At 47.5% G+C, this 10,499-nt stretch overlaps 1 protein-coding gene across 1 annotated transcript; it reads left to right on the plus strand.

Moving 5' to 3' along the window:
• Positions 1–2,410: 2,410 nt before the first annotated feature.
• Positions 2,411–5,590, plus strand: FOXG1 (forkhead box G1). Its single transcript, XM_022553517.3, has one exon. It carries the CDS (start codon positions 3,117–3,119, stop codon positions 4,569–4,571), a length of 1,455 nt encoding a protein of 484 aa, XP_022409225.1. The 5' UTR covers positions 2,411–3,116; the 3' UTR covers positions 4,572–5,590.
• The last annotated feature ends 4,909 nt before the right edge of the window (positions 5,591–10,499 follow it).

Raw genomic sequence — 10,499 nt, forward strand, 5'->3', positions numbered from 1 at the left:
TCTTCTGTGTTAATCAACACTTTCCTTCCTGCATATCAGAGTACAAATAGTATAGTTACTCCACATCAGTAAATGTTTACGTAACCTGTCCTTTCCCAAGAATCCGGTTACACCGAATCATTTCACGCTAGACCGACTACGAAAACGTACCGGGCCGTCCACCTCAGAGGGAGCCCTTGTGTGCCATTATAAGTGGTGATGAGAAGGGGGGCTGTGGGGGGAGAAATGGGGAGGAGTAGGTGGAGGAATGGAGTGAGGGAGTGGAATAGAAGGAGAAGAGGGGTGGGGGGAGTGAGGGGGAGGAGGCGGGAAGAGGGGAGGAGGCAGGAATGCGAGTTGAGGAAAAGGAGGAATAACAGGCCTGCGGAGGGGAGAAGAGTGGGAGGAGGAAAAGTGAGCAGAAAGAGGAAGGCCCACAGATCTCTCCAGCCGAGTCCGCAAAACCCATGAGCTCACCCGGCTCTGTAAGAAATCAGGAGCTTAGAAGTCAAAGTCTGGGGCCATGTCACCACTAACGGCGATAGCTGGAACCCTTGAATTTTCCCACATGTAAATATAGTTTGTTTTAAAGGAAGGACTTATGTAGAAATAGGGGGAAGACACACACATACAGTGAATGGATAGTTGAGGTTAGTCCAATGTTCAAAGCTCTTTTATGCCATTCCTAATAGATCCATATTTAAAAATCATTATCTATTTATAATTGTCTATTATTCTCTTCAGAGTTTATTCTCTCTCTCATAATTTCAAGGTAGGGGTGGGATGGGGAGAGTGGAATAACTCCCTATTAACCTGAGTATTCATCAATTGCATTCTTTATATTAGAATTGAAATTTAACATCGTACATAAGCACCGCTTTTTCTTCCTTCGTTTTCGTAAATACCAAATCTGTCAGATAATTGGAGAGTTTATCGAGGTGAAGAAAGGTTTACATTTTATGATTATTTACCTTACAGAGTGAAAAGGTGCTTTTCATTTATGCTTCTCCTCCACCTCCCTCTCCTCTCAGGCTACATCCTCCATAAAATGTGGTATGTTTCGTGCCCATGTGGGATGAAACAGCCTTTGATCAGTATGCCCTGCACCAAATTCCAATCCCTGGGAAATGCTGGGCCTTAGCCCTGCCCCTGGCCACGGGATCCCTTTAAAGCCCCCGAATCACAATCTCCCCACTCACTTCAACCCTCAACCGAACCTTCCCAGTCCTAAAGCCCAAGAAGCTGGAATTGTGGGACCCACGTTCCCAAGGCTCCTAGGCGCCTTCCAGCAGCATTCAGGATGGGAAAGGGCCGGCTGAAGCATGCGGTTATTTCAGGATTAAGGCCCGCACAAATTAAAAGCATTTGAGAAACGGAAAGAAAAAGAAAAGAGGGAGTGAAAATAGGAAGGCTTAAAAAAAAAACCGGAAAGAAATAGACGCCCACCCTTATTTTCCCTCCAATGTCAACAAGCAAAATGAAAACATTTCCAGGGTGATAGCTCGCGGCTACTCGCTTCCAATTCGGATTAGAAGCTGAGGAGAAGCTGGAGCGGCGAGGAGAAAACGGCACCGAGTCACCCAGAGCATGAGCGAAGGTCTGGAGCGGGAGAGAAGGGGAAGAGACGCACATAGAGAGCATGTGTTACCTGGTTTATTTCGAGATTGTTTGGTATTGTTTTCTCTCTGAGCACCCCTCATTTCGGAAGGCCATCAAACGCGCCCACCACTGAGCCGCCCTCGCCCGCCGCCGCAGCGCCGGGAGCCCCAGGCCTGGCTTCCCGGCGGCGCCCGAGCTCGCCGCCGCCCGAGCCGCAGGAACCGAGTAAGTAACCCTGTTTGGCCCCGCGCTCGCCAGCCCACTTCCTCCTCCTTATCCCTTCATTTCCAAACCTCTGCCGGACCCTCCTCCCTCAAGGTACAGGAGACCTCCCTCCCACGCCAGAGGTGGGCCTTCCCTCCCCAACCCTCCGACACCTCGGAGGAGTGTTACCTACGAGGGGCACCGTTTTCCTACGGGCTCCGAAATGCCGGACCCGGGCCTGCAAAGCCGACTCGGGAAAGTAGTGCCTCGCCTCTCCCTCCTCCATTTCCTGCCCTCTCCCTGCATCCTCTCCCTGCACTCCCACTCTTCTCTCCACCACCGCCGCCGCCGCCACCGCCCCCGCTTTTAAACATAAAATTGGATACAAACTTTAATCAATAAGGACAAATATTGACGCTCAAACGAAAATGACCCACTACATGAAAAGGAAGCCGGAAATGTGAGATATTTGCCCTAAGAGGGGGATTTCGGTTGAGCAGACCCGCGGGGTAGAACGGGTGGAGGGGACGCAGAGAAGGGCCGCGGCGCAGCGTGCTCCCACCGGCGTATCCCTACGCGGCTCCGCGCGGCCGCGAGGCCGAGGGCCGCGGAGAGGGGGAGGCGAGCGCCCGAGGGGGCGGGAGCCGGAGGGCGGGGCGGGGTGGGGCGGGGTGGGTGGGTCCGGACCCGCCGATTGGTCGACGGCAGGAGAGACGCTCCCGCACGCCGCCGGCTCTGATTGGCCCAGCGGCAGGAAAGGTTAAACCAAAAATTTTTTTACAGCCCTAGTGTGCGCCTGTAGCTCGGAAAATTAATTGTGGCTATAGCCGCCTCGATCGCTGTCTCCCCATCCTCGCCGCGGCCGCTCCGGGACGCGCCCGCCCGCCGCCCGGCTCTCCCCCCCTTTGGGCTGCTGCTGCTGCTGCTGCTGCTGTGACTGCTGCTGCGAGAGGAGGAGGAGGAGGAGGAGGAGGAGGAAGCAGCAGGGGGGGGGAGCGGGGGGTGGGGGGGGAGACCAAGAAGTAGAGTTGGGAGCGAGGGAGCTTCACCCCCGGGGCGGTGGTTGTTTCTTTTTTTCTCTCTCTTTCTTTTTTTCTTTCCCCCCTTTTTTTTTTTCTTCTAATTCCTGAGGGGTGGTTGCTGCTCTTGCTACATGACTTGCCAGCGCCGGAGCCTGCGGTCCAACTGCGCTGCTGCCGAAGCGCTCAGTGCCGCCGCCGCCGCCGCCCGCGCAGCCCGCGCCCCGCTCGGCACCCAACGGTCGCCGCCGCCCGCCGCTCCGCTGCCCCGCTCCCGCGCCGCCGCCGCCGCCGTTTCCCCCCGACGACTGGGTGATGCTGGACATGGGAGATAGGAAAGAGGTGAAAATGATCCCCAAGTCCTCGTTCAGCATCAACAGCCTGGTGCCAGAGGCGGTCCAGAACGACAACCACCACGCGAGCCACGGCCACCACAACAGCCACCACCCCCAGCACCACCACCACCACCACCACCACCACCACCACCCGCCGCCGCCCGCCCCGCAACCGCCGCCGCCGCCGCCACAGCAGCAACCGCCGCCGCCGCCGCCCCCTGCACGGGGCGCCCCGGCCGCCGACGACGACAAGGGCCCCCAGCAGCTGCTGCTCCCGCCGCCGCCGCCGCCGCCGCCCCCGGCCGCCGCCCTGGACGGGGCCAAAGCGGACGGGCTGGGCGGCAAGGGCGAGCCGGGCGGCGGGCCCGGGGAGCTGGCGCCCGTCGGGCCGGACGAGAAAGAGAAGGGCGCCGGCGCCGGGGGGGAGGAGAAGAAGGGGGCGGGCGAGGGCGGCAAGGACGGGGAGGGGGGCAAGGAGGGCGAGAAGAAGAACGGCAAGTACGAGAAGCCGCCGTTCAGCTACAACGCGCTCATCATGATGGCCATCCGGCAGAGCCCCGAGAAGCGGCTCACGCTCAATGGCATCTACGAGTTCATCATGAAGAACTTCCCTTACTACCGCGAGAACAAGCAGGGCTGGCAGAACTCCATTCGCCACAACCTGTCCCTCAACAAGTGCTTCGTTAAGGTGCCACGCCACTATGACGACCCGGGCAAGGGCAACTACTGGATGCTGGACCCCTCGAGCGACGACGTGTTCATCGGCGGCACCACGGGCAAGCTGCGGCGCCGCTCCACCACGTCGCGGGCCAAGCTGGCCTTCAAGCGCGGGGCGCGCCTCACCTCCACCGGCCTCACCTTCATGGACCGCGCCGGCTCCCTCTACTGGCCCATGTCGCCCTTCCTGTCCCTGCACCACCCCCGCGCCAGCAGCACTTTGAGTTACAACGGCACCACGTCGGCCTACCCCAGCCACCCCATGCCCTACAGCTCCGTGTTGACTCAGAACTCGCTGGGTAACAACCACTCCTTCTCCACAGCCAACGGCCTGAGCGTGGACCGTCTGGTCAACGGGGAGATCCCGTACGCCACGCACCACCTCACGGCCGCCGCGCTCGCCGCCTCGGTGCCCTGCGGCCTGTCGGTGCCCTGCTCCGGGACCTACTCCCTCAACCCCTGCTCGGTCAACCTGCTCGCGGGCCAGACCAGTTACTTTTTCCCCCACGTCCCGCACCCGTCAATGACTTCGCAGAGCAGCACGTCCATGAGCGCCCGGGCCGCGTCCTCGTCCACGTCTCCGCAGGCCCCCTCGACCCTGCCCTGTGAGTCTTTAAGACCCTCTTTGCCAAGTTTCACGACGGGACTGTCCGGGGGACTGTCTGATTATTTCACACATCAAAATCAGGGGTCTTCTTCCAACCCTTTAATACATTAACATCCCTGGGACCAGACTGTAAGTGAACGTTTTACACACATTTGCATTGTAAATGATAATTACAAAATAAGTCCAGGTATTTTTTATTAAGCCCCCCCCCGCATTTCTGTACGTTTGTTCAGTCTTAGGGTTGTTTATTATTCTAACAAGGTGTGGAGTGTCAGCGAGGTGCAATGTGGGGAGAATACATTGTAGAATATAAGGTTTGGAAGTCAAAATTATAGTAGAATGTGTATCTAAATAGTGACTGCTTTGCCATTTCATTCAAACCTGACAAGTCTGTCCTTAAGAGCCGCCAGATTTCCATGTGTGCAGTATTATAAATTATCATGGATCTTTATGGTGGATGCAGACATTGAGAACAACCTAAATTATGGGGAGAGTTTAAAAATGTTAAACTGTAATTTGTATTTAAGAAGCATTCGTAGTAAAGGTACCCAAGAAATTATTTTGGCCATTTATTGTTTTGTTTTTTCTTTTAAAAAACCTGTTTTTTTTCTTTTGTTTACTTTTAGACCAAAGATTGGGTTCTAGAAAATGCACTTGGTATACTAAGTATTAAAAAAAAAAAAAGAAAAAAAAAAAAGAAAGTTGTTTCAGTTGGCAGCACTGCCTATTCAAATGAATCAGAGAATCGGAAGGGGACAAAATTAATGATTGCCTTCAGTTTGTGTTGTGTATATTTTGATGTATGTGGTCACTAACAGGTCACTTTTATTTTTTCTAAATGTAGTGAAATGTTAATACCTATTGTACTTATAGGTAAACCTTGCAAATATGTAACCTGTGTTGCGCAGATGCCGCATAAATTTGAGTGATTGTTAATGTTGTCTTAAAATTTCTTGATTGTGATACTGTGGTCATATGCCCGTGTTTGTCACTTACAAAAATGTTTACTATGAACACACAGAAATAAAAAAATAGGCTAAATTCATATATATCTTGATACTTTTGTCTCTTTTATTAAGTAGAGCTAATTTTTGAAAGACCATTAAAAGTTCTAGGGAATTCAAAGGCTTTTTCAGCCAACTAAAATTTGAACTGCTCCTTTCATTTGAACTAAGACTTTTAAAATGAAAATAATATTTTTTTCCATTGTGGAGTCAAATTTTACAAGGAGCAGGCTATTTAATAAACGCTAGCTTTAAACAAAATATAGGCTTTTCAGCTGATATCTTTAAGTTTCTGTAGATATACAGCAAAAAGAGATTATTTTATGTGCATAGCTATTTACCTTGTGTTTATTTTCAAATCAGTTGATAGAATGCTTTTTATATATTTTGTTTCAGGTATCTTGTTTATAGCACTTGGCAAATTATAAATAAATATATGTATATGGTTAGATAGAAGTGAATATAATGCACACATATGTAATATATATATATATATATATATATATATATATATAGACACACAGAGCCCTTCAGTTCAGGTACAATTTGCGCTATGAATGCTGCAAATATTTTTGTTTAAATATTTGTATTTATACTTTCTAAGTCAGCATTTATTTTTGTGGCTGTTTACCCACAATGAAAGAGTTCTAATAAAGATGTGCTGAAGTTGCAATATAGATTTTGCTGAAGTGATCACCTGTTGTAATGACTTGCAGATCAATGTTTATATTTTATTTTTAACTTATAACAATTTACAATTCTAGATGTTCAGAAGAAGTAAAATGCCTCTCTCTCCTTTTCTTTCATTTTTACGTCATAGAGGTATTTATTTGATTCACTTTTAAATATGTCTGTGTAGTTTTATCTAGAAATCTGTCCTTTTGCTTACAGTCATAATTTTGTTTTAACTTGCAATATACGTATGCATGCATATATATGCATATATATAAACCTGAAGCAAAATGAAAACTTTTTTTTTTGAATTGTTTCAGCAGTTCAATTGCTATGACTCCAGAAAATAATTAGAAAACCTAACTAAAAGGTTTAGTAACTAATTGGATCCTGTGGTGAGTCCGTGGAGGACAAGTTGTTCATTTGTTACAATTGTATAGTCTGAAATGTGTTCTGCAGTAATGCAATAAGCTGGCTACTTCTTACAAAGGGCCCAATGAAAAATAATCTGTCCCCAAGATGTTATCAGCAAACACTTAGAGAGTTGGTCAGGAAAAAGAGAGAGAAAAAAAAGCCTAGGAGAGAAGGAGGCTGACTCAAACAGATTTGAAATAGAAATACAGAATAGTTAATATTGGAACATGGGGATGGGTGGGCTGTGGAATAGAGAGATAGAGGAAGAGAGAGCTAGAGGGAGGAAAGGGAAAGAGAATCTTAAAGCCAAAAAAAAAAAAAATCCCATGCTACCAAAAGGAAAGAATGAATGAGAGAGAGAGAGAGAGAGAGAGAGGTCTAAGAAAGACAGATAAGAGCCAGGAAAAATTAAAAGAGCTGGAACCAAATATACACAAATGGGAAATGGACCAAAATAGACCGAGACAGCTAGTTTAATTATCTCCTTTAAGCAGACTGGACATAATTTTATTTTCTTCGTATGAGAGCAGTTTCACCAGAGGTCCAAGTTTCTTGAAATTTAACAATTCTTTAGAGTGAAGCATGAAAGAAAATTCTGCAAATAAATTGTTTTAGAAGCCAAATGTATGGCTGATATTTAAAATAGTAATAGAGTCCAAGTGAATAAGGTTAGGCAAAGGAAATCCCCATTACACATTTGTAATCCAAAACAGCTCACAAGCATGTGTTTAGACTGAAAAAGGTGATGGTGTATTGTTCCCTTTTACCATGGATTTTATTAGTGGAATAAGAATATACTGGGACAAAAGAAATACAGTCTTTTGACTATCAAAAGTTAAAAAGAGAGTTGGACTCATATTGAGGTAAGGGGACATAGATATAGAAGAAAGATTTCCCCCTTGAGTATTTCTTTCTGTCCATATTAAATAACCATACTTACTTGTGATTGTTTGTTGCATGATTGAGAAATAGAATTTCAATGGCAAAATGTTTTGAGGTCGGGAGTAAAATTGACTTCTTTGAATTCATTAGGAACTAAGGACTGGAGTGGAAAAGTTCTACTTGGATACGTGTCCGAGTTACATATATAACGATGTGATTAGAAGTAAGAATAGTTTGTTTAATACGCATACTAGATAGGAAGGGGGATATACAGAGAGAAAGAACCGTGTGAAGGCCTCCTGAAGCCCAATGTGAACGTTTCATTTATCTCAATCAATCCTATCATCCCTCAAGTTATCATCTTCAAAAACACAGAAATCTAGCTTGGCATTTAATTGGTTTTTTTTTTTTTGCAACAAATTGGTTGTAATGTTGTGTTGATATTTGTTTTCCCCAACCTTTGCCAGTAAAATTAGCTTATGCCAGAAAAACACTTTGAAACTTTTTGAAGCTTTTCTTCTTTCATACTTATAATTGTTTTTAATGAGATGAAGTTTGCTCTTTTTGAGATTTGGAACTGAAAGTGCTCAGTGAACACAACTTAAAACTTGAAATCCCAAATTACAATTTATTTCCAGGTTTAAAGTATTTTATTTGAGTTTGTCTGATACAAGTTAATACAAATTATTAATCTATAAAACATTGAGAAAACGACTTACTTAAGCTAGAGCAGTGAAAGGTTCTTCCAAATATGTTTCTTCCACTTTTTTCAAAATTGGAAATCAAGTGAACATGAAGTCCAGAACTAACAAGATTTAATACAGATATCTTTATGGTCATGGAAGATTTCATGTGGTTTCTATGACTCGCATAAAATCGAGGGTAGAGAGATAAAAAATGAGACTTGTAGTGTTGTGATTTAACTATGTATATGTAAATTGGTGGTTATTTCACCCAAGTAGGTGGATAAACCCAAAATATTTAGAACTCTAAATATATAAATGTGGTCTTTTAAAAGTGTGTTTTCTACAACATCGTTGAAGACTTTGCATGCATTGAAATAACTTTGCTTTTGAGAAATTAATTTTATGAATAGCTAAAGTGGCTGGTTGTGTTTGGGACTAAACGCCTGTTTGAGAAACAGGCTAACAAAGGGTGAAGGTGAAGACCATTAGAGGTTTTAGAACTGGCTGGGACGGGTTGCTGGGCTTGTGTAACCGTGCCTAGAGGGCGGGGTTCCTGTACATTCCCACTTCACCAGATAACCTGCCCCCAACACCACTCCAGCTTCTGCCAGACAGATGGAACTCTCCAACATGAAAATCTGCGCAGCCATTCCAACAAGCAGGGTAGGTGAAACTGGAATTAAAATTCTCCCTTCTTTTTTTTATTTTCCCCCCTACTCGAGGCCAGATCCTGGAGATATGGAAAGAATTGGGGTCGTCTAGATTCTCCTTTCGCGCATACACACGTCTGCATCCTTCCTAAGAGCTACCAACCTGTAAGAGTTCAAAGGCGCTATCTTTCACAGTACTTCATGCTTGATTTTCTTTTGCGTGCTTTTTTTTCAAAAAAAAATTTTTAAGGCTTTCTTTTCTCATCCCAATCATTCCCCCTTCCCTACCCTCCCTCCAGGGTCTCCCCTCCCCCCAACCACGAGTAGTTAAAATAATCCACCTCTTAGTTTTCGGCCCCCAAACCGACCTTTTCCCCACTCCAGCGGTCAGTTCACCGGGACCGTTTCCCAAGGATGCAGGCCAAGGTGGCTCAGGGGAATAGATGAGGTAGTGTTATGTTTTGAGTCTCTTTTCTGCCTTCCGATTTCTGCTTTTTTTCCCCCCTCCATCCAAGACTGTGCCTGAGGTTGCCCGAAGGATGCCGAGGAAAAAGACTTAAGGACTGAGAGTGCTCTTACCCCAAGATCGGTAAGTGAAAGTGCTTTACGGTGGGTGGGGTGCGGTGGGGTCTGTGCCCGACAGTCTCCTTTTGACTAAGGCTTAAACCGCGACTTTCAGGTCCAGAGCTAAAGACGTCTCTTTTTTTTTGAAAAATTTTCTTAGAGGGCGCGCTATCAGCAGAAGTAGCTGAAAGAATGCATGATTTTTTCCCAAGGCGGCAGTAAGTCAAGGTGGATCCCTAAGTAAAGAGGATGTAGATATGGCAAAAAAGGATGGAGAAGAAAGGAGGCGAATTTATATGAAGCAGGGGTAGTGGGAAACTGAAATAGGTTCCAAAGTGCAAAATAATTTATTTCGTGGAAGTAGGATTTCCTAGTCTTACAGAAACTGCGAGAATACACTAACGAGACTTAGGGTTCAAACCCGTAGGTATTTGCTCTCCCTATTTGAGACAAAGGTCTTTGCTCCAGAGCCAAGGACTTGCCTCATTCTAGAGTTTTCTTTTCTTCTCTTTTCTTTTTTTCTTTTTTGGTGGACTGCCCCTCCTCCCCCTAATTTCGCACGAACATTGCCAACCTCCCCAGAGCTGGCCGTCCGCCCCCAGCTCCTTGGCCTGGGTCGGGCGAGGGTCCCTGCGGGATTTAGCGGAGCTGCTCCAAGTAGAGAGCGGCACGGGTCGGAGGTTGGAGGCTCTTCTTCCCTTATTCGAAGGCGTAGGGAAATGAGCTCCGTTCTGGGCTTGACTTCGTCCCTGCTGGGAATATCCCAGTTCCCGGCCTTGGGATCTCAGGCAAATAATTGATTCTTAATGCACACTTACGAGACGGCGGTGTAAGCTCGAGAGCCCGGCTGTCCCGAGAGGGCTGCGAGCGCGCCAGACAGATAGGTTGGTTCGGCCCGATGCGCGTTTGGGGCCCCCGCCGCGGTTTCCTGTTAGACTTTCCGACACCTCAGGGACTTCAGGCTGAAGTTGGAGAGGGGCACGATGGCGGGACTTGAAGTCGTCGTGGTAGGGACCCGGCGGCGTGGTTTTCTCGGATTTTGGAATCGTGCAGAAAGGGGACTTAGGCTGCCGAGTCGCGGCGGCGCTAGCGGCGAGGTGGCCGCGGTGGAGAGGCGCTCCCGGGACGTTGCGGCCGAGATGCCCGCAGACGGGGAGCCGGGCGCTG

This window comes from Delphinapterus leucas, chromosome 2 (genome assembly GCF_059928025.1).
Source record: "Delphinapterus leucas isolate spDelLeu-1000000601 "Yukka" chromosome 2, BTC_Dleu_Yukka2, whole genome shotgun sequence".
NCBI classification, from domain to species: Eukaryota; Metazoa; Chordata; class Mammalia; order Artiodactyla; family Monodontidae; genus Delphinapterus; species Delphinapterus leucas.